The sequence below is a fragment of the Danio aesculapii genome, unplaced genomic scaffold (assembly GCF_903798145.1).
Source record: "Danio aesculapii unplaced genomic scaffold, fDanAes4.1, whole genome shotgun sequence".
Classification (NCBI taxonomy): domain Eukaryota; kingdom Metazoa; phylum Chordata; class Actinopteri; order Cypriniformes; family Danionidae; genus Danio; species Danio aesculapii.
This window is the reverse complement of record NW_026613642.1, coordinates 43,213-69,151: the sequence shown is the minus strand read 5'-3', so window position 1 is coordinate 69,151 and position 25,939 is coordinate 43,213. Positions and strand designations below refer to the sequence as shown.

The window sequence follows — 25,939 nt, the reverse complement described above, 5'->3', positions numbered from 1 at the left end:
CAGTCTCTGGGTCAATGCGTGTAAAGATTTGGACATCTTCTTGGACACTTTTAATGCTTCCAAACAGTTTTCTGCAATTATAAATCACCCATGTGTTGAGGTAGTTCAGTATGATGTGATTTTCCTTCTGTGTGTGATTTGATTGGTCAGGAATCATAGGACTGATTTTTCTAATCCTCATAGACAATAAAAATTAAAGTAGTGACTGCAGGGTGAAGGACAGTAGTGGAGTAAAAGTACCGATACTGCATTAAGTATGTACTCAATGGACAGTAAAAGCACACATTTATAAAACTACTTAGTAAATTACAATTCCTGAGAAAAACTACCCAATTACAGTCATTTAGGTATTTGTAATTAGTTACTTTACACCACTGCCTAAAACACTATAAAAAGCCTTATTATTTTATGGAAAAACTAACTAAATAAAAATACTAAGTCACTACTGATTCCACTGGAGCATTTGGGTAGTCTAGTGAAACGTACAAATCAAAAGCAAGTGTAATCTATTATAAATAATCGACATGAATGGTTCTGCTTTAAAGACATTAGAAGATAATCTCCCGCTTAGATGTTATATTTCCTGTTCAATAGGATGTAAAGACGTTTAAACACTGACACACACATTTCTGTTAAAGCTGCTTTGTTGTGAAATCATTATACAAACAAAAAGCTGTGGACAAGATGCACTTTGTTCGCTTTGAAAGGCTAAAACAATAGACGAAGTGTTTAAAGGGGAGATTAAGCCGGTATAGTGTGACTGTGTGTTTGTTTGAGGGTAACTGGACAATTTGATTAAAAAATGTTGAGAATGATGATGCTGGGGATGAAAAAGGCTTGCGCAATATATGACTGATATATCATTTGCATGTTTTAGGTATGACTTAATAGACTTTAGTGAGAACTGTGTCAATAAAATGTCAAAAGTCATCATGCAAGAGCTAATTTTAGACAGGCCTGCTTATACAAGTGCTTACTCTTTATAGAACGCAGCAGATCATAAATTCAGTCATAACAGTCAGATTTTTATATATATAATCTTTCTATTAACGTATGGTTTGTTGGGATGAGACAATATTTGGCTGAGACCCACATATAAATCTGATACATGAACAATTACTTATGATATATACAGTATAAATGACATATATTAGACATAAATGGGATTTTACATATGATATATACAGTATATATGATATATGTTAGACATAAATGGGATTTTACATATGATATATACAGTATATATGACATATTAGCCATAAATGGGATTTTACATATGATATATACAGTATATATGATATATATTAGACATAAATTGGATTTTACATATGATATATACAGTATATATGATATATATTAGACATAAATGGGATTTTACATATGATATATACAGTATATATGACATATATTAGACATAAATTGGATTTTACATATGATATATACAGTATATATGACATATGTTAGACATAAATGGGATTTTACATATGATATATACAGTATTTATGATATATATTAGACATAAATGGGATTTTATATGTGATATATACAGTATTTATGATATATATTAGACATAAATGGGATTTTACATATGATATATACAGTATATATGACATATGTAAGACATAAATGGGATTTTACATATGATATATACAGTATATATGATATATTAGACATAAATGGGGATTTTATATATGATATATACAGTATATATGACATATATTAGACATAAATTGGATTCTACATATGATATATACAGTATATATGACATATATTAGACATAAATTGGATTTTACATATGATATATACAGTATATATGACATATGTTAGACATAAATTGGATTTTACATATGATATATACAGTATATATGATATATATTAGACATAAATGGGATTTTACATATGATATATACAGTATATATGACATATATTAGACATAAATGGGATTTTACATATGATATATACAGTATATATGACATATATTAGACATAAATGGGATTTTACATATGATATATACAGTATATATGATATATATTAGACATAAATGGGATTTTACATATGATATATACAGTATATATGACATATATTAGACATAAATGGGATTTTACATATGATATATACAGTATATATGATATATATTAGACATAAATTGGATTTTACATATGATATATACAGTATATATGATATATGTTAGACATAAATTGGATTTTACATATGATATATACAGTATATATGATATATATTAGACATAAATTGGATTTTACATATGATATATACCGTATATATGAAATATATTAGACAGATGTTGGATTTTACACAATTAAAATATGTCATTATAACTAATATACTTGAAGATATATGTATATATTTGTAATTCTAATGGATGAAAAAAATATATATATATTGAATTATTAGTTGCATGAAGTTGTATAACATATATATCATTTGAATATATTTCCACATATCAGATTTGAAAATCTGCAATAAAAATAAATTCTAATTAATGAGAAAAATCATTTAAAGTGTCCAAATTAAGTTCTCAGCAATGCATATTAAAAATCAAAAGTTACGTTTTGACATATTTATGGTACGAAATGTACAAAATATATTCATGTAACTTAATATTACATAATATTTTAATGATTACTGGCCTAAAATCAAATCAAAGTCAAATCAAATCAAAATCAAAATCAAAGTCAAGTCAAGTCAAGTCAAGTCAAGTCAAGTCAAGTCAAGTCAAGTCAAGTCAAGTCAAGTCAAGTCAAGTCAAATCAAAATCAAATCAAATCAAATCAAATCAAATCAAATCAAAGTCAAGTCAAGTCAAGTCAAGTCAAGTCAAGTCAAGTCAAGTCAAGTCAAGTCAAATCAAAATCAAATCAAATCAAAGTCAAGTCAAGTCAAGTCAAGTCAAGTCAAGTCAAGTCAAGTCAAAATCAAATCAAGTCAAGTCAAGTCAAGTCAAGTCAAGTCAAGTCAAGTCAAGTCAAGTCAAGTCAAGTCAAATCAAAATCAAATCAAAGTCAAGTCAAGTCAAGTCAAGTCAAGTCAAATCAAAATCAAATCAAAGTCAAGTTAAGTCAAGTCAAGTCAAGTCAAGTCAAGTCAAGTCAAATCAAAATCAAAGTCAAGTCAAGTCAAGTCAAGTCAAGTCAAGTCAAGTCAAGTCAAATCAAATCAAATCAAATCAAAATAATAAGAAAAATCACATTTAAAGTGTCCAAATTAAGTTCTCAGCAATGCATATTAAAAATCAAAAGTTACGTTTGATATATTTATGGTACGAAACGTACAAAATATCTTTATGTAACTTAATATTACATAATATTTTAATGATTACTGGCCTAAAATTCAAATCAAAGTCTAATTAAATCAAAATAATAAGAGAAATCACATTTAAAGTGTCCAAATTAAGTTCTCAATAATGCAAATTACTTGTACTAAATGTACAAATGTACAAAATATCTTCAATATACTAATGATTATTGGCATAAATTAAAAATTGATCACTTTAACTTATATACAATATATTGTTGGCATACCCATATACACAATAAGCCTAAATATAGGTCACCCAAAATTGAAAATGTTCCCACTGTTTACTCTCCCTTAAGTGATTATAAACATTTATGAGTTTCTTTCTTCTGTTGAACACTAAAAGAAGATATTTAGAAGGTCGAAAACCGGTAACCATTAACTTCCATAGGACAAACAAATACAATGGAAGTCAATGGTTACAGGCTTTCAAAACATCTTCTTTTAGTGTTCAGCAGAAGAAGGAAACTCATAAAGGTTTACAACAACTTTAGGCTAAGTAAACAGTGAATAAACGTTCATTTTATTGTGTGAACTATCCCTTGTTTGTGCTCCAGGGTCACACATAATCACCCACATTAATCTTTACATCATTACTAGAAAATAATTATCCATCAGTTATTCAGTGGTCATGGGGTTAAAGCAGGGCTAAAAGGTTTCATTGATTTGTGTGCTCTTGATAACAGGCTTATCACAGCGTCAGTCCCTCTTGAATAACCTGAGCTGAAGTGAACTGTAATTAACTCTTAATTAATGCATCATTTCAATGGCTTCTATCTAACTAAAGGTCAATAAATGTCAGTGTGCTTCCTCAAATACACCTTCATTTCGACTAATGAAGCCGATTTACATGCTGCATTAAAACACTATAATTATATCTCTTAAGGAAGCTGCATAAACATCCGGAACATTGACATAACATAACATAATGACAATATTTATTTGTAGAAAAGACAGGAGGGTAACACCTTAGGTTAAGTACCAATTCTCATTGTTAACTAGTGGTTTATTACCTGTTTATTATTAAGATGGCTGTTTATTAATTACAATTATGCAATATTTTTACATTAAAATTTAGTGTGCTTGTAAATGTACAGTCTTTATTGCAACCAAAATTACCAGTGAATTACTGTCTACCTTAACTGTTAATTTACAGTGTGTTTGTAAATTTAGTCTTGATTGCAACCAGAATTTCCAGTAAGTTACTGTACATTTTACAGTGTTTTTATAGATCAACTACCTTGACAGTAAATTAGAGGTTTAATGAGCTAAAATCATAGTTGATATTTTGTTAATATTAAATTGTGCCCTAAAATAATTATAATAGTTTAGTTTAAGTGCCAATTCTCACTATTAACTGGTTTATTACCTGCTTATTATTAAGATATACATTCACAATACTATCCATTTCCTAAAGACACGCTGTAAAAGAATGACTGTAAAATTTACAGTAGCTGGCAATTTTAGTTGCCATTAAGACTGTACATTTACAGGCGCACTGTAGTAAATAATTGCAATAATTAATTATTATTGTCTCTGTAAATTCACAGTTTTAATGGCAACTAAAATTTCCAGTAAGTTAGTGTATATTTTTCATATATCAACTACTACATTGATAGTAATAAATATGCAATAAATTAGGGGTTTATTGGGCTAAAATCATAGTTTGTGTTTTGTTAACAGTGAGAATTATGCCTTAAAATAATTATAATAATTATTAAACAATTATTATAGTTAATACATTAATTATAATAATTATTAAAAGTGCCAATTCTCATTATTAACTGATTTATTACCTGCTTATTATAAAAAAAAAAAAAAAAAAATATATATATATATATATATATATATATATATATATATATATATATATATATATATATATATATATATATATATATATATTCCTAATTTACTGCATATGACCAGTTGTTAAGGTAGTAGTTGATCTATAAAAAATGCTGTAAAATCTAGAGTAACTTGCTGGCAATTTTGGTTGCCAAATAAATAAATAAATTTTACAGTATAGTTTTACAGATGAACTACTACCTTAATAACTATTAATCAGCTGTAAATTAGGGATTTGGCTGCCAGTAAGACTGAAAATTAAAAAGCCTGATGTAAATAAAAGTAATACATAAACAGTAAATTTGGGATTTATTGAGATAAAATCATAGTTGACATTTTATTAACAGTGAGAATTGTGCCTTAAAAATTATAATAATTTAGTGTAAGTGCCAATTCTCACTATTAACTGGTTTATTATCTGCTTATTATTGAGATATACATTCATAATCATATCCAATTCCTAAAGACACACTGTAAAATACTTACTGTAAAATTTACAGTAATTTACCAGCAATCTTGTTTGTCATTAAGTCTGGCCACTCACAAGCGCACTGTAGTAAACAATTAAAATTAAGCAGTATTTTTACATTACAACTGTAGTTATTAATTTACAGTGTGTTTGTAAATATATGGTCTTAATGGCAACCAAAATTGCCGGTAAATTACTGATTTTACAATATTTTTGTATATCAACTACTACCTTGATAGCTATAAATAAGCAATAATATAGAGGTTTATTGAGCTAAAATCATAGTTATTATTTTGTTAATATTAAATTGTGCCTTAAAATAATTATAATAGTTTAGTTTAAGTGCCAATTCTACACTATTAACTGGTTTATTACCTGCTTATTATTAAGATATACATTCATAATCCTATCCAATTCCTTAAGTCACACTGTGAAAATGTACTGTAAAATCTACAGTAACTTACTGGGAATTTTGGTTGCCATATTTGTTGCAATATTTGTTCATTATAATTGTAGTTATTAAATTACATTGCATTTGTAAATTTACAGTCTTAATGGCAACCAACATTTCCAGTAAGTTACTGTAAATCTTAAAGTATATTTTATATATTAACTACCATCTTGATAACTTTTAATTAGCGGTAAATTTGGAGTTCATTGAGCTAAAATCATAGTCAATATTATGTTAACAGTGAGAATTATGCCTTGAATTAAAAGAGTTTAGTTTAAGTGCCAATTCTCACTATTAACTGGTTTATTACCTGTTTATTATTAAGATATACATTCATAATCTTATCCAATTCCTAAAGACACACAGTAAAAATATATGCTGTAAAATTTACAGTACTTACCGGTAATTTTAGTTGCCATTAAGACTGTACATTTACAAGATATATTAATAATTACAATTGTGCTGTATTTGTCCATGACAATTGTAGTTATTATTTACTGTGTGTTTGTAAATTTACAATCTTAATGGCAACCAAAATTACCAGGAAGTACTGTAAATTTTACAGTATATTTTTTAGATCAACTACTACCTTGATAGCTATTAATAAGCAGTAAATTAGAGGTTTATTGAGGTAAAATCATATTGATATTTTGTTAACAGTGAGAATTGTGCCTTAAAATAAAGTATGAAAAGGTTTCTGGAATAAAACACTGCAAAGTGATTTCTTGAACATTCTTTTAGACGTTATTTATTTATTTATTTATTTAATTATTTAATTGTCTGTATTTATTAAAAACTAAACTATTTAACAAAAAAGATAATCAAATAACAAATTAATTAATTTAATGCAGAGTAATCAATCAGAATTATTTTAAATAATATATATATATATATATATATATATATATATATATATATATATATATATATATATATATATATATATATATATATATATATATATATATATTTTTTACAAAAATATGCACACATTAACTCTTAATAATATACTCTATTAAAAATACAGGTGGCAAGACAAACTAAAAAAAGAGGTTTTTACAGTGATGCCATATTATTAAACAATCTAAAATCAAAATAAAAAGCCTTATAAAGAACCTTTTGTTGAATTAAAATGTTCAGTGGAACCATCAATCTCAATTTCAATCTTTCTTTTGTTTTGCATTCAATGAATTATGAATCTGGTAAACGGCACTTCATATTTTCTATTAACTTTGCATCACTGGATGTTACTATCTATTATTTAAAAGCTCCATTGTAAAACGAATGTCAGATTGTAAATGTTTAACTACTTGCATGATACCAACAATTCTGCACTTCATTCTTAGCCGCTGTGAAGGGTGAAGCCCGCCTACTTACTTCTGATTGGTTGTTCATTTTGACACTGACAAGCTGTTAGGCTTTGGTTACAAAACTACAATAAAAGCATTACAGCCCTATATAGAGTTGAAGACTCACATATTAGCCCTCAGGTGATATTTAAGTTCTTTCTCATTTGACTTATTGGGAAAATGTGCCCAGAGCTACATTTTTGAGAACCGACAAGTACAGTTGAAGTTAAAAACATTTCCAATATTTCCCAAATGTTGTTGAACAGATTCAGGAATTTCTCACAGTATTTCCTATAATATTTCCTATAATATTCCTATATAAACTCATTTCGAGAGGAGCATGTGCTCATGATTGACTCAGCTGGTCCACATTATCTAATCATAATCCTCCAATCAAAGGATCTCAAGTCACTATATATGTCCTCATTTCCTCTCTACAACTATCTTCATCTGGAAGAAACCCCCCTCCTCCCCTTCTTCCACCTTTATCCAGAATGGGCAGCACGGTGGCCCAGTGACTAGAACTGTTGCCTCACAGCAAGAATACCAATGGCGTTGGGATCTTCACTGGGCCATCTGGTGTTTCTGTGCAGAGTTTGCATATTCTCCCCGTGTCCGCGTGGGTTTCCCCCGGGTTCCTCCCACCATCCAAATGTGCTCTATATTATAGATAAAATAAGCCTAAATCTTTTTTCTAATGTCTTACTCTCAGGAAGTTCACCTTGGCCTCAGCAGCGGGGGAGTTTCAGATTGACCTGAGCTCAGTCTCCCCTCGCCCTGTGAAAGGAGGGAGCCCTGGGGTCGAGGATCCCTTGAGCTCAGGGCTCTCTCCCGGGACAGCACGCCAAGCAAGCTATGTATAAATCGTGAGCTAAGTGTGAACTCTTGAAAATTCTGACTTCATCTGTGCGTGTTTGTGGAAAATGACACAACCCCCCCCCCCCCCCCCCCCCAAAAAAAAAAGCAGTGTAAAACTGCATGCATTTGCGATGGCTTTTCTCTTTTAGTTTGCTTTTGAAAACAATATGGGTTGTGTTTAGGGAAGGGCTGTGTTGGTCAGTCTGTAAGAAGCGGATATATCATGCATGATGTGCAACAAGGACATTAATATTTGCAGTAATATATTCATCGCCTTCTGGTGGATAAACCAGAAACGGCAGGTATGAGAAAACGTGCCCCAGTAAAGTATTTGAGATTGTCAGAAATGTACACAGCGCCCTCCAGTGGTTTTGTGAAAATAAAAACTGCAAGAAGACGTAGTCTAGGCTACATATTTGTTGGTTCTCAAAAAGGTAGCTCTGGGAACATATTTCCAATCAGACTGCATTGGGCTGCAATGTTAAAAGTCTCACTAAATGTATTTCTTCTTAAAATAATGGTGTTTTGATGAACCAGAAAAGATTTTAGAAAATTATTTAATTAATGAAGTTATTTAAATAATACATATTTTGCATGTTTTATATTTTTAGAATTAATTATTGTAATAATAATAATTATTTTTAATTATTACATTTATTATTCTAATTATTATTTATTTTTAAAAATTTTAAATGTAATGTGTATTATTATTATTATTATTATTTAAATTTTCACACTGTTATTTGTTTTATTACTATCGATGTTATATTATTATTATTATTGTTATTATTAAACCTTTATTATTATTATTATTATTATTATAAATTTTTTTATAATAATAATAATTATTATAATTAATCTATTATTACATTTATGAATATTATTATTATTATTTAATTATTAGAATCATCATCATTATAATTTTTATTTTGTTATTTGTTTATTGTCATTATTATTGTGATTATTATTATCATTATTATTATTATCATTATCATTATCATTATCATTATTATTATTATTATTATTATTATTATTATTAGCATTATTATTATTAGCATTATTAGCATTATTATTATTAGCATTATTAGCATTATTATTATTAGCATTATTCTTATTAGCATTATTATTATTAGCATTAATATTATTAGCATTATTATTATTATTATTATTAAAGAGCCCATATTATACATGAAATAGGGTCATATTTAGGTTTTAAGGGTCTCCAACAACAGTCTAATATGCATGCAAGGTCAAAAAACACTGTCATGGTCTTGTAATCTGCATTTATTTTTACCTAATTATCCCAGCGACTCCCATATGAATCGTTCAGCGATTCATTTGTACCCAAACCCCTCCTCAGCGCGAAGCTAATCTGCGCTGATTGGACCGATGACAGCCTGCTGCGATTGGTCGACACTGACAGGCTTCAGCGCGAGACAGAGTGAAATGCCCAGCAGCTAATCAACAATATAAAAGTCGTCACAGTGCACACACGCTTCATAGTGTAAGGTGTGGATTTTGGCTGCCAGTGGGTGAATGTAAATACAGACGATGGACTAGAAAATACAGACAACAAACTATTTTATTGAGCAAAAACTCCAAGAACTGGCGAGGAGCACGTCACCCTCTACCTGCTCTTTTCACACAGATGCACACACAAACACAAACACCTCCTCCTCCTCCTTGGAAGACACAACACCAATAGAGAGGGAGACGTCCGCGACACCTCCCTCACCACCCGCGTCCTAAGTTATATCTGCGACACCCCACGTCCTCACTTTGCTAACGGGTCACTTTTGTTTTCACTTTCGGGTTGAGGGAGAGGTGATCGTCCTTAACCTAGAGCGACAGTTGAGCTTGCTGAACCGGCCCTACGCAACACACACACGCAACACACACACACACACACACACACACACAACCCTCACCGTTCGCCTAGATTAGAGCACCAGTTCAGCTTGCTGGGTGCAATTTAGACAGCTCCCTTGAACCTGAGCTGAACTATTTTGAAACTTGACCGTTGCATGTGTGTAGGAATACCTGGCGATCCTGGTCGCGTTTTCAACGTGGCTTTAAACGCGATATGAGAAAATAAAGAGTTAACCTGATACAGTACACGCGGTTACAAGTAACAAAACACAACTAAATACATAATGTGCAAGCTAGAGTAAACGAGGCAACAGTTTTAATCGCACGTACTTACACTGGTGAAATGGGGGAAGAAACTGATTCATGATGCACTGATCCATGTTCTGACAGTCTTTACTGATCCTTCCTTTAACAAACTGATGAAGTCTTCTTTTTAAGCATGTAATTTCCAGAAGCACTCTGGGATATAATGCTGAGCTTTCATCTTTGGGTAGGCTGTCGATAGTATCCATCTGCACAGCCTGACTTCATTCCACCGGTGTCTGTGTGTGTCTCTGTGTGTGTGTGTGTGTGTGTGTGTGTGTGTGTGTGTGTGTGTGTGTGTGTGTGTGTGTGTGTGTGTGTGCGTGTGTGTGTGTGTGTTTGTGTGTGTGGGGCTTTTTTTCTGTTAGTGGGCGGGGTCGCAGGTTTCAAATCTCCCGGGTTTGCGCGCCCAACTACTTGTGTTTCGTAGCTGCGTCATCACGAAACACCTAATGACTCGTTATCAAGACGACTCGTTTGAAGCACTATGAGTCGACTCTTTTATAGATGAATCAACAGTTTTAAACACTGTACACTTACAGATTTAAGCCTTAGCTGGATATTTCACTTCACTTAGAGCTGTGTTACACACTACATGGAAGGGCATTTTCAAAAACCCATAATAGGGGCTCTTTAATATTATTATTATTATCATTATTGTTATTATTATTATTATTATTAATGTTTTCTTTAGTATTTTTTAATTACTCTTTTAAACTGATTAATTATTATTCGGCTTAGTCTCTATTTCAGAAGTCTCCACAGCAGAATGAACCGCCAAAATTATTATTATATTTATTTAGTTTTAGTTGTGTTTCTGTGTTGTGAATCAGCAGTGGAAAACAATCCCTGTCTGTTCACGGTGTCGGCTGATGAATGAACAAACAGGCTTTGATGTGTAAAAGAGGAGCGAGAAACAAAGTAACCCAGTCGGAGTGGGTCAGTAATACCTCACAGCGCCACGGGATAAAGACAAAGCAAAAAAAACGGTTTCATGCACGCAAACAAACCAAAACAAAAACCCCACTGTGACATCAAACCTGCTTGAGTCACTGCAGTGTGTGGAGGTTATTAATCAGATGAACACGGAAAAAGATTTACAGTCTGCTGACGGACAGAGAGAAGACTTTCCTTATTGTGACAGCAGGATTTATTTTAAAGGGATAGTTCACCCAAAATGGCAGCACGGTGGCTCAGTGGTTAGCACTGTGGTCTCAAAGCAAGAAGGTTGCTAGTTTGAGTCCCGTCTGGATCAGTTGGCATTCCTGTGTGGAGTTTGCCTGTTCTTCCCGTGTTGGCGTGGGTTTCCTCCACGTGCTCCGATTTCCCCCACAGTGTGTGAATGTTAGTGTGTATGGGTGTTTCTCAGTACTGGGTTGCAGCTGGAAGGGCATCCACTGCGTAAAACATATGCTGGCATAGTTAGTGGTTCATTCCACAGTGGTGACCCCTGATCAATAAAAGGACTAAGCTGAAGGAAAATGAAAGAAAAAAAACAGTAACCATTGACTTTAGTAGGAAACACAAATACTATGGAAGTCAATGGTTACCAGTTTCCAGCTTCGAAACACTGAAAGGTTTGTGTTGATCTAAAGGATGCTACTGAGAGGAAATGACTTCATGTGCATTCTGGGTAAAAGCAGCACACAATGGAGATGATAAACAGATCTCAGTGTTTTGATCAGTCCACCTCAAACATTCCTGGCTTTGTGGATGCTGTGCATGCGTGCCCTCCCGCCGGCTCTCTTTGTGTGTGATTTATCATGTACCCGCAGAAGGAAGCCCCAGAAAAACTCACTTACACAAAATCTCACACAACTCTCCTCAGGAATAACAAAAAATGCGGCGACCCGACCCTGTGCTTTCAATGGCTTGCATGTTTTTCATAAATATTGGGTTTTGCTGATAGCGTCAAAATATTTTCTCCTGCATGGAGGTGGAGGCGTTTATCAATTTAATGCATCCTAAATTAATTGGAATAATAATAATAATCATAATAATAATAATAATACCCATTAATAGTAGTGGTAATAGTTATAATAATAATATAAATAATAATGATAATAATAATAATAATAATAAGAAGAAGAAGAAGAAGAAGAAGAAGAAATAAATAAATATATAATACCCATTAATAGTAATGATAATAGTTATAATAATAATAATAATAATAATAATAATAATAATAATAATAATAATAATAATAATAAATAATACCCATTTATAGTAGTGATAATAATAATAATAATAATAATAATAATAATAATAATAATAATAATAATAATAATAATAATAAATAAATAAATAATACCCATTAATAGTATTGATAACTGTTATAATAATAATAATAATAATAATAATAATAAATAAATAATACCCATTAATAGTAGTGATAATAGTTATAATAATAATAATAATAATAATAATAATAATAATAATAATAATAATAATAATAATAATAATAATAATAATAATAATAATAATAATTAATAAAATTATTTTTTTGGCCTTTAAAAAAGTTTTCTTACATTAAAACGTGATAAATTTGAATGTCTTTTAACAAAATATTAATTATTTTTACCAATGATAATATTAATCATTATATACTAATAATTTTCAAACTTTTAGTTTTTTGAGATATTCTTTTATTAAAATAAACAGCCTTAATGAGCAGAAATGTCTTTTAAAATAAAAAATTATTAAATAAAATAATAATGATGATGATGATGATGATATTAATAATAATAATCGTGCCCTCATGTTGGGTCTCTTTGTGTGTAATTTATCATTTATTATAATACCCAATAATAATAATAATAATAATAATAATAATAATAATAATAATAATAATAATAATAATAATAACAATAATAATAATAATAAATGTTATTATTGCTTTGGCCTTAAAATGATCTTTAAATATTTGATCAATTTGAATCACTTTCCACAAAAGATATGAATAATTTTTGACAATAATAATTTGTGCTAGATTTTTTAGCAAAATAAACACAGCATGTCTTTAAAAAAACTAAAATGAATAATAATAATGATGATTTTGACAATGATCATTTTAATTATAATAATGATGTAATATAATAAAAATGATGATGATGATGATAATAATAATAATAATAATAATAATAATAATAATAATAATAATAATAATAATAATATTAATAATAATAATAATGATGATGATAATAATAATAATAATAAAGATTTAATAATAATAATATAATAATAATAATAAGAAGAAGAAGAAGAAGAAGAAGAAAAATTTAATAATATTATAATATTATAATAAAAATGATAATAATGACGTAATAATAATAATAATAATAATAAAGATTTAATAATATAATAATAATAATAATAAAATGATGATGATGACGATGATGAGGATGAGGAAGAGGAGGAGTAGGAGGTTGACGATAATAGTAAAAATGATGTAATAATACAATAATAGTAATAATAATAATAAAATAACATATTAATAATAACAATAATATAGTAATGATGATGATGACAATGATAGTAATAGTGATGTAATAATCTAATAATAATAACAATAGTAATAATAAATATTATTAATAATAATTTTTTAATGATTAACAAATGTACTAAGCTGAAAAGAAAATGAATGAATGAATAATAATATAATGATGATGATGGCGATGATAATAATAAAAATAATGTAATAATAATGTAATAATAACAATAGTAATGATGATGATGATGACGATGATGATAATAATAATAATAATAATAATAATAACAACGTAATAATATAATAATATTAAAAATAATAATAATTTAATAATAACAACAACAATCGTGCCCTCCCGCCGGCTCTCTTTGTGTGTGATTTATCATATGCCCGCAGAAGGAAACCCTAGAAAAACCTGCCGCTCACTTATACAAAATCTGATACAACTCTCCTCAGGAATAACAAGAAATGCTGCGACCCGACCCTGTGCTTTCAATGGCTTGCGTGTTTTTCGAATATATGGGATTTTGCTGATAGCGTGAAAATATTTAGAGGCGGATACGTGCAGCTCTATTGTGGAATAATAATAAAATAAGCATGAAGAATGTGAACCTGTGTGCAGATAGCGAGAGTTAAACTGCTTATATTGTGTCTCTCCGGCAGCAGATTAACAATAGAGAAGCGTTTCTGTGTATTACTGATGTTTGAGCGACAGAATAAACAAATGATGGATGAGAAATCTGGAACAATTCTGTTTGCAAAAAGAGCAATGCAAACAACCAAACACTGGAAGAGGAGATTCATAAACATCACCATAAATCTGATTGTCAATGTGACTGTAAATGTGCTTTGGTGCCAAACACGTGAACTATTAATAAATATTTTCCTTCTTAGTATTTTAGTCTTGGTTTCCTGTGCAGATATCTAATTGTTTCTAAATTAACTGCAACTGGAGAAGCAAAATTATTCAAACAAAGTTTATTCATATAAAAAAATACTCATAATTAAGCAAGTTTATGCTTAAAAGATTTTTAAAGTATGTCAAATATTTTAAAGAGAAAATAAGATTTTCTTTTCTTATTATTCATTATTTAATCTGATCTTTATTTCTTTTTTTTTTGCCTTCATAAAGTCACTTATTAATTATGGCTTTGATTTGATTTTAAAATTAATATTTTTAAATAAAATTCAGACATTAAAGTCATATTAATTTAGTCAGAAATTAAAAATTAATAAATGGATTTATTGATTATAAATATCCAAACTTGTTTATTAAATGGCATTTAGTAGTTTATTAGTAATCATATATATATATATATATATATATATATATATATATATATATATATATATATATATATATATATATATATATATACAGTTGAAGTCAGAATTATTAGCCCCCCTGTTTATTTTCCCCCAATTTAACTGAGAGAAGATTTGTTCAACACATTTCTGCACATAATAGTTTTAATAACTCATCTCTAATAACTGATTTATTTTCTCTTTGCCATGATGACAGTAAATAATATTAGACTAGATATTCTTCAAGACACTTCTGTACAGCTTAAAGTGACATTTAAAGGCTTAACTAGGTTAATTAGGGTAAAGTTAGGGTAATTAGGCAAGTTATTGTATAATGATGGTTTGTTCTGTAGACTATCGAATAAAAATATATAGATTAAAGGGGCTAATAATATTGACCATAAAATGGCTCATAAAAATTAAAAACTGCTTTTATTCTAGCTGAAATAAAACAAATAAGACTTTCTCCAGAAGAAAAAATATTATCAGACATACTGTGAAAATTTCCTTGCTCTGTTAAACACCATATGGGAAATATTTAAAAAGGAAACAAAGGGGGGCGAATAATTCTGACTTCAACTGTATATATATATATATATACCCAGAAGAGGAATTTCACTTCATGTAACAGCGCATGTGACAAATAATAATAAATTAAAGGTTCATTATCATCATCACTTGTTTAATTTAATATAAAACTGTTAATTAATATTTTATTTAATATTAAATTTATATATATTTATATATGTGTGTGTGCGTGCGTGTGTGCACGTGTGTATTTTCCATTGATGGGTTGCAACTGGAAGGGCATCTGCTGCGTAAAACATATGCTGGAATAGTTGGCAGTTCATTCCGCTGTGGCAACCCCTGATTAATAAATGGACTAAGCCAAAAAGAAAATGAATGAAAGAATATATATATATATATATATATCCAAATGAATGCAAAAGAATTTAAATAAATATATGTTAAATAAATAAATAAATTAATCAATAAACAAATATGGCTATATATGTATGTATATATATATGTATATATATATATATATATATATATATATATATATATATATATATATATATATATATATATATATATAAATATATATATATAAATATATATATATATATATATATATATATATAAATATATATATATAAATATATATATATAAATATATATATATATATATATATATATATATATATATATATATATATATATATATATATATATATATAATATATATATATATATATATATATATATATATATATATATATATATAAAATATATATATATATATATATATATATATATATATATATATATATAAATAAAACGACATGGTGGCTCAGTGGTTAGCACTGTGCCCTCACAGCAAGAATGTCACTGGTTGGAGTCTCAGCTGGGTCAGTTGGCATTCCTGTTTGGAGTTTGCATGTGCTGCCCATGTTGGCGTGGGTTTCCTCCGGGTGCTTCGGTTTCCCCCACAGTGCAATCACATGCACTATAGGGGAATTGATGAACTAAATTGATCATAGTGTATGTGTGAATGTGAGAGTGGGTGGGTGGGTGTTTCCCGGTACTGGGTTGCAGCTGGAAGGGCATATGTTGGAATAGTTGGCAATTCATTCCGCTGTGGTGACCCCTGATGAATAAAGGGTGTAAGCCGAAGGAAAATGAATAAATATACAGTATATATATATATATATATATATATATATATATATATATATATATATATATATATATACATACACACTATTTAATGTGTTTTTTAGGTTTAAAAACACAAAAATATAAAAAGAGATATATTTGAAATCAATTCAGGCAGAAATATACTTTATATTGTCTAACTGTGTAAGTGAAATGCAAACAGTCTGATATTCTGATTTATAAGAATTAATAATTAACCCTGAACTTATTCCACTGCACACTAACCTGTCAAATATATCCAATAACACTGAGCAGGGAAGAGTTTTATTATTTGAAAGACAGAGTCACTCACAGTCATCATGTTTAGTCATCAGAGTCAATATAAGAGCCGCATCTGAGGAAGAAGGAAACAAAACGCCATCAAATCATTTTATGAATGAATAACTTCTCTGCAGGACAGAAATATCAGCAGCGATATTCAACAACTGAAAGGCCAGCTTTATATTGATTATTTAGCTAATATTTCAAAGAGATCCCAACCAAATCTTAAATCTGCTCATATTTGCCAAGAAACAAAACATCTGCATGAGACTTTTATTTTGAAGTTGTATGACAATAATTGGCTTTTCTTTATCTTAAGGAGTTTTAGGAGAAACATCTAAGACCAAAACAACAACAACAAAAACAGCGGAAGGCGAAATTATTAGCCCTCCTGTGAAATTTTTATTATTTTTAAAACATTTCCCAAGTGCTCTTAGTCAGGAATATTCACAGTATTTTCTATAACTTTTTTGGCTACACTTTAAAATAATGATATAATCATTTATTAAGCATTAGAAAGCAGTTCATTCAACATTTAAGCATTAAGTCTAAACTAAAAGACAATTAATTAAGCCAGTTTATAAATACAGCAGCTAAAAATAATATATTCATCCTAATAATTTTAAATAAACATGTAAAAAAAAGAATAATTAACTAATTAATTAATTAATTTATTTTTTATATACAGTTATATACAGAAGTCTGAATTATTAGCCCTCCTGAACTATTAGAATTATTGTATATGGATACATATCTATTAGAATTATTATATATTATTATAGAATTCCCAAGGTACTCAGCTTAAAGTGACATTTAAAGGCTTAACTAGGTTAATTAGGGTAAAGTTAGGGTAATTAGGCAAGTCATTGTATAACAATGCAACAATGTAAAACTAATATTGCTGAAGGGGGCTAATAATATTGACCTTAAAATGGCTTTAAAACTATTAAAAACTGCTTTTATTCTAGCTGAAATAAAACAAATAAGACTTTCTCCGGAAGAAAAAGTATTATAGGAAATACTGTGAGAAATTCCTGAATCTGTTCAACATCATTTGGGAAATCTTTGAAAAAGAAAACGAAAATGACAGGAATTCAAATGCATATATAAATATATTCTCCATTAAACAGCACTTGGGAAATATTTTATAACAAAATAAGAGTCAACACTTGGGTCATCAGTGACCTTTCTCTTTAATTCCTCTAATAACAGGATCTGATTGCTGGTCGTGACTCGCAGAAGTCGCCTGTTAGACTTCAAAACATCCCGTCACAATATGAAGATAGTTTTGTCATCATTAGAAATTCTCAAAACAATTGAAAATAATGGGTGCTCATTCATTGTGAGCGTCAGGGAGAGGCTTTCCTGCTGGACCAGTCAATACAATGAAGTCATTAAATTAATAAGCAGTTTAATACAGAAGAGGTCAAAAGTTCAGGATGATTAAAAGCTGTTAAAATGTGCAATTGCTTTATTAAAAGTACAGGAAAAATATGAAATATTTTTGTCCTTTAAAATAACCATTTTTAGTGTGTGTGTGTTTTAAAATGTAATTTATTTATGAAATTCAAAGCTGATTTTTTAGCATCATTACTGCAGTCTTCAAAGTCACACGATCCAATTATTAAGTGTTGAAATGATTTTGCTGTTTCATATTTCTGTGGAAATTATATCATCTTTTATTTTTAGGATTTTTAAATGAACAAAAACTTACATTTAGTTTGAAATTAAATAATTTATAACATCATACATTTAAATGTTATCAATTGAATGTGTCCTATAAATAAAACTATTATTATTAATAAATTATTATTATTATTAGAAGTAGTAGTATGACGTTACCTCAAACATTCATTCATTCATTTTTTTTCGGCTTAGTCCCTTTACTAATCTGGGGTCGCCACAGCGGAATGAACCGCCAACTATTCCAGTATATGTTTTACACAGTGGATGCAACCCATCACTGGAGTTTCTGTGTGGAGTTTGCTTGTTCTGTTTGCGTGGGTTTCCTCCTGGTGCTCCGGTTTCCCCCACAGTCCGTAATGTATGAGTGTCAATGAGTGTGTGTGGATGTTTCCAGAGATGGGTTGCGGCTGGAAGAGCATCCGCTGTGTAAAACGTGCCGGATAAGTTGGTGGTTCATTCCGCTGTGGCGGCCATGGATTAATAAAGGGACTAGCCGAAAAGAAAATGAATGATTGAATAATAATAACTCATCTTCATTTCTCTAGTGCTTTTACAATATAGATTGTGTCAAAGCTGCTTAACATAGATGTTAGTAAATGTAAACAGTGTCAGTCCAGTTTTCAGAGTAGAAGTTCAGTTTAGTTCAGCTCAGTGTGGATTAATATTCACTGCTGAAAGTCCAAACACTGAAGAGCTGAAGGATCATTTCTGAAGCATCATGCAACATTGCAGACCTAAAACTCAGCTTTGGATCACAGAATTAAATGACATTTTACATTTATATTCACACAGAAAATGCTTATTTTATATTGTACAAATATTTCAAAATATGTTTCAAGAGTTCACACTTAGCTGATGATTGATAATAAAGCTTGTTTGGCATGCTGTCCCGGGAGAGAGCCCTGAGCTCATAAGATCCTCGAGCCCTGGGCTCCCTCCCGTTGCAGGGCGAGAGGGGAGTTTGAGCTCAGGTAGATCTTGATGACTCCCCCTCCTGCTTAGTGTAGCTAAGTGTCAGATATGGATACTGAGAAGGTGTACTCAGAGCTTGGCTAAAATATTTAGGATTAATTGTTTAGGGTGCTTGTTTTTGAACTGTCGGAGGAAACCGGAGGACCCGGGGAAAACCCACGCGAGCAGGGGGAGAACGAGCAAAACTCAGCACAGAAATGTCGCCTGGTTTGGAAGGGAATTAAACCAGGGGCATTCTTGCTGTGAGGCAACAGCGCTAATCACTGGCCACCGTGTCGGCCGTTTGAAAGGAGGGAAAGTAGGGTTGGGTGAACAGCGTTTCTACAAGACGAAGATATTGAGATGAAAGTCTGGTTATTTATAGTGAGGTAAGGATCGTCTGATAGGATAATTAGTCATGAGCTAAAGTTGGAACAGCTGTGAACAATCATAAGCACGTGATCCTCTCGAAATGTATAAACTTCACTTAGTGTTTTTGCTATTTTTCTATCAAATAAACAGCCTCAATGAGCAGAAATGTCTTTCAAAAACAAAATATATATAAATACTACTAATAATTACTATTACTATAACTAATCTTACTTCTACTATACTACAACTATTATTATTATTATTAATTACAATAATTATTATCATCCAGTGTTTTACAGAGGTACAGAAATAAATCTGATCTGGTCTAACATTGATCATATGTTGCATAATGATTAACAGAGGTTGCCAAAAATGATGTTTTGGTGCAAAATGATGTGTGTTGATTTAATATTTGTGTTTTCCTCTCTGCCAGACTGGTGCTACCAGACACAAGTGAGCTGTGATGCCCACTGTAAAGGTGAGCATGTTTTATTAAAGTTCAGTTCTGCTCTCTCATTTAGGGAAAGTCTTAATATTTTATTATAGTATATGCATTCTTATATCTTTCCTTCTTATTTTATTTTGATCGTGAATGCCTTTTCAAAGTTGTTCGAGTTTACGCCCTATTTTTTCTTGCTGAGGGCGTCCTAGATGTGCATACATTAGTTATTTCATATTGCATTATTTGCAGGGATTCACAGGGATTCAACCGTAATTTGTAAATAACTTGCAGGAAGGACGCATTAAATTCACATTTTTGGTGACCCGGTCATACATTGGACAGGTTTAATTAAATAAATAAATAAATAAATAAATAAATAAATAAATAAATAAATAAATAAATAAATAAATAAATGAATGAATGAATAAATAAATGATTAAATAAGTAAATAAGTAAATAAATAAATAAATAAATGAATTAAAAAAATGAATAAATAAATGATTAAATAAGTAAGTAAATAAATAAATAAATGAATGAATGAATGATTAAATAAGTAAATAAATAAATAAATAAATAAATGAATGAATGAATGAATAAATAAATGATTAAATAAGTAAATAAATAAATAAATGAATGAATGAATGAATGATTAAATAAGTAAATAAATAAATAAATAAATGAATGAATGAATGATTAAATAAGTAAATAAATAAATAAATGAATGAATGAATAAATGATTAAATAAGTAAATAAATAAATAAATAAATGAATGAATGAATGATTAAATAAGTAAATAAATAAATAAATAAATAAATGAATGAATGAATAAATGATTAAATAAGTAAATAAATAAATAAATAAATGAATGAATGAATGATTAAATAAGTAAATAAATAAATAAATAAATAAATGAATGAATGAATAAATGATTAAATAAGTAAATAAATAAATAAATGAATGAATGAATGAATGAATAAATAAATGATTAAATAAGTAAATAAGTAAATAAATAAATAAATAAATAAATAAATAAATAAATAAATAAATAAATAAATAAATGAATAAATAAATCTCGCGTCTGCATGTTTTTCTCAGGTCCAGAGAAATGGAGAGAAGTCAATGCAGACTGCGGGAGCAACAGACAGTCACCCATAAACATAGTGACCAAGAAAACCAAGCTGGACGAGAGACTCACGCCTTTTAGATTCACTGGATACCAGACCGTGTTCGATGGCACACTGAAGAACAATGGACACTCGGGTCAGTGATTCAATGATTCATTTACAAAGAGAGTCATTAGTCACTTGCTGTGTCTGTAAATGAATCAGTGTTTTGAATGAGGCTGTTTCTGAGTGAATCATTTGAGTCTGTGATTCAACTCACGGTGTTTGTAATGGTTTGAATGAATTAATCTTTTTTAATCTGTTTGAATAAATTGTGAATTAATTAATCAACTGATTCAGTGATACAATGATCCATTCATAAAGAGACTCACTCAGTCACTTGCTGTGGTTGTAATGGTTTGAAGAAATGAATCTGTTTCTGGGTGAATTGTGATTGAGTGATTCAATGATTCATTCATAGAAAGAGTCAGTCACTTGTGGTGTTTGGAATGGTTTGAATGAATGAATCTTTTTAAATGAATCATGAATAAATGAATCTGTTTGAATGAATTGTGAATGAATGAATCGTTTGAGTCAGTGATACAATGATTCATTCATAAAGAGAGTCACTTGCTGTGGTTGTAATTGTTTAAATGAATCTGTTTCTGAATTAATCATTTGAGTCTGGTTCAATGATTTATTCATAGAGAGAGTCAATCACTTGCTGTGTTTGTAATTATTTGAATGAAGGAATCTTTTTGAATGAATCGTGAACAAATGAATCTGTTTGAATGAATTGTGAATTAATGAATCATTTGAGTCAGTGATACAATGATTCATTCATTAAGAGAGTCACTTAGTCACTTGATGTGGTTGCAATGGTTTGAATGAATGAATCTGTTTCTGAGTAAATCATGAGTGAGTGATTCAATGATTCATTCATAGAAAGAGTCAGTCACTTGTGGTGTTTGTAATGGTTTGAATGAATTAATCTTTTTAAATAAACACGAGTAAATGAATCTGTTTGAATGAATTGTGAATGAATGAATTGTTTAAATCAGTGATCAAATGATTCATTCATTAAGAGAGTCACTTAGTCACTTGATGTGGTTGTAATGGTTTGAATGAATGAATCTGTTTCTGAGTAAATCACGAGTGAGTGATTCAATGATTCATTCATAGAAAGAGTCAGTCACTTGTGGTGTTTGTAATGGTTTGAATAAATTAATCTTTTTAAATGAATCATGAGTAAATGAATCTGTTTGAATGAATTGTGAATGAATGAATTGTTTAAAGCAGTGATCCAATGATTCATTCATCTAGAGAGTCATGTAGTCACTTGCTGTGGTTATAATGGTTTGAATAAATAAATCTGTTCTGAGTGAATTATGAGTCAGTGATTCATTGATTAATCCATAGAGAGAGTAAATTAGTCACTTGCTGTATTTGTAATGGCTTGAAGTCGTTTGAGTCAATGATTCAATTATTCATTCATAAAGAGAGTCCCTTGCTGTGTTCATTAATGAATCAGCATTTGAGTGAATCTGTTTCTGAGTGAATCATTTCAGTCAGTGATTTAATGATTCATTCACAAAAAGAGTCACTTAGTCATTTGATGTGGTTTGTAATGGTTTGAATGAATGAATCTGTTTGAATGAATTGTGAATGAATGAATCTGTTTGAATGAATTGTGATTGAATGAATAATTTGAGTCAGTCATACAATGCTTCATTCATAAAGAGAGTCACTTAGTCACTGGCTGTGGTAGTAGTTGTTTGAATAAATGAATCAGTTTGAACGAATCGTGAATGAATGAATCTGTTTGAATGAATCGTAACTAAATGAATCATTGAGTCAGGGAAATAAGGATTCTGTCATAAGAGTCACTTAATCGCTGTGATTGTAATGGTTTGAATGAATGAATCTGGTTCTGAGTGAATCATGAGTCAGTGATTCAATGATTAATTCAAAGAGAGAGTCAGTTAGTCAATTGCTGTGTATGTAATGATTTGAATGAACAGTGAATGAATGAATCAGCTTCTGAATGAATAAATTGAGTCAGTGATTTAATAATTCATTCATAAAGAGAGACACTTTCTGTGTTCATTAATGAATCAGCGTTTTGAATGATTCTGTTTCTGAGTGAATCATTTGAGTCAATGATTCATTTATGAAGAAAGTAACTTAGTCACTTTATGTTTGTTAATGAATCAGTATTTTGAATGAATCTGTTTGTGAATGAATCATTTGTGTCAGTGATTCAATGATTCATTTGTAAAAGAGAGTCACTCAGTCATAGTCCTCGTAAATGAATCAGCATTTTGAATAAATGTTTCTGAGTGAATTCCTCTTGAACTTTGGCGGTGGATGAGGATGTTACACGAGAACACAAGAACACAAGAACACTGAGAAAAGCATAGAGAAACCTTTGTAATGGTTTGAATAAATCTGTTTGATTGAATCGTAAATGAATGAATTTGTTTGAATGAAACGTGAATGAATGAATCATTTGAGTAAGTGATTCAATGATCATTCAATGAGAGAGTCAGTTAGTCACTTGCTGTGTTTGTAATGGTTTAGATGAATAGTGAATGAATGAATCAGCTTCTGAATAAATCATTTTAGTCAGTGATTCAATGATTCATTCATAAATGAAGAGTCACTTATTTACTTCATGTGTTTGTTAGTGAAGCAGCATTTTAAATAAATCTGTCTCTGAATGAATCATTTAAGTCAGTGATACAATGATTCATTCCTAAATTAGAGTCACTTAGTCACTTGGTATCCTTGTAAATGAACCAGCATTTTGAAGGAATGTTTCTGAGTGAATCCCTCTTGAACTTTGGCGATTGATGATGATGCTACATGAGAACACAAGGACACAATATCACATAAGAATGCATATTGAGAAACAACCGTTGTAATGGTTTAAATGAATCTGTTTGAATGAATCATGAATGAATGAACTATTTGAGTTCAATGATCATTCGTAAAGAAAGTCACTTAGTCACTTCATGTGTTTGTTAATGAATCAACATTTTGAATTAATCTGTTTCTAAATGAATCATTTGAGTCAGTGATTCAATGATTAATTCATAAAGAAAGTCACTTAGTCACTTCATGTGTTTGTTAATGAATCAACATTTTGAATGAATCTGTTTCTAAATGAATCATTTGAGTCAGTGATTCAATGATTAATTCATAAAGAGAGTCACTTAGTCACTTCATGTGTTTGTTATTGAATCAGCATTTTGAAAAGAATCTGTTTCTGAATGAATCATTTCAGTCAATGATTTCAACGATTCATTCATAAAAAGAGTCACTTAGTCACTTCATGTGTTTGTTAATGAATCAGCATTTTGAGTGAATTGGTTTCTGAATGAATCATTTGAGTCAATAATTCAATGATTCATTCATAAAGAGAGTCATTAGTCACTTGTTGTCCCTGTAAATGAATCAGCTTTTGAATGAATCTGTTTCTGTGTGAATCATTTGAGTCAATGATTCATTCTAAAGAGAGTCACTTTGTCACTTCATGTGTTTGTAAATTAATCAGCATTTGAATGAATCTGTTTCTGAATGAATGATTTAAGTCAGTGATTCAATGATTCATTCTTAAGAGAGTCACACGGTCACTTGCTGTCCTTGTAAATGAATCAGTATATTGACTGAATCATTGAGTCAATAATTCAGTGATTCATTCTTAAAAGAGAGTCACTGCTATCCTGTAAATGAATCAGCATTTTGAATGAATCAGTTTCTGAATGAATCATTTGAGTCAATATTTCAATGATTCATTCATAAAGAGAGTCACTTAGTCACTTGCTGTCCTTGTAAATGAATCTGCATTTTAAATGAATTAGATTCTGAATGAATCATTTGAGTCAATAATTCAATGATTCATTCATAAAGAGAGTCACTTAGTCACTTGCTGTCCTTATAAATGAATCATCATTTTGAATGAATAATTTGAGTCAGCGATTCAATGATTCATTTGTAAAAGAGAGTCATTAGTCACTCGATGTCCTTGTAAATGAATCAGCATTTTGAATGAATCCGTTTCTGAATGAATGATTTGAGACAGTGATGCGATGATTCATTCAGAAAGAGAGTCACTTAGTCACTTCATGTGTTTGTTAATGAATCAGCATTTT

General features: G+C 29.7%; 1 protein-coding gene across 1 annotated transcript in view; it reads left to right on the top strand.

Moving 5' to 3' along the window:
* Positions 1-25,939, top strand: part of ca4a (carbonic anhydrase IV a) — a 56,320-nt gene that overhangs the window by 7,867 nt on the left and 22,514 nt on the right. The window contains exons 2-3 of the mRNA XM_056452474.1: positions 20,674-20,718; positions 21,778-21,942. Of these exons, the coding sequence (XP_056308449.1) occupies positions 20,674-20,718; positions 21,778-21,942 (210 nt within the window). The remainder of the gene's footprint in view (positions 1-20,673; positions 20,719-21,777; positions 21,943-25,939) is intronic.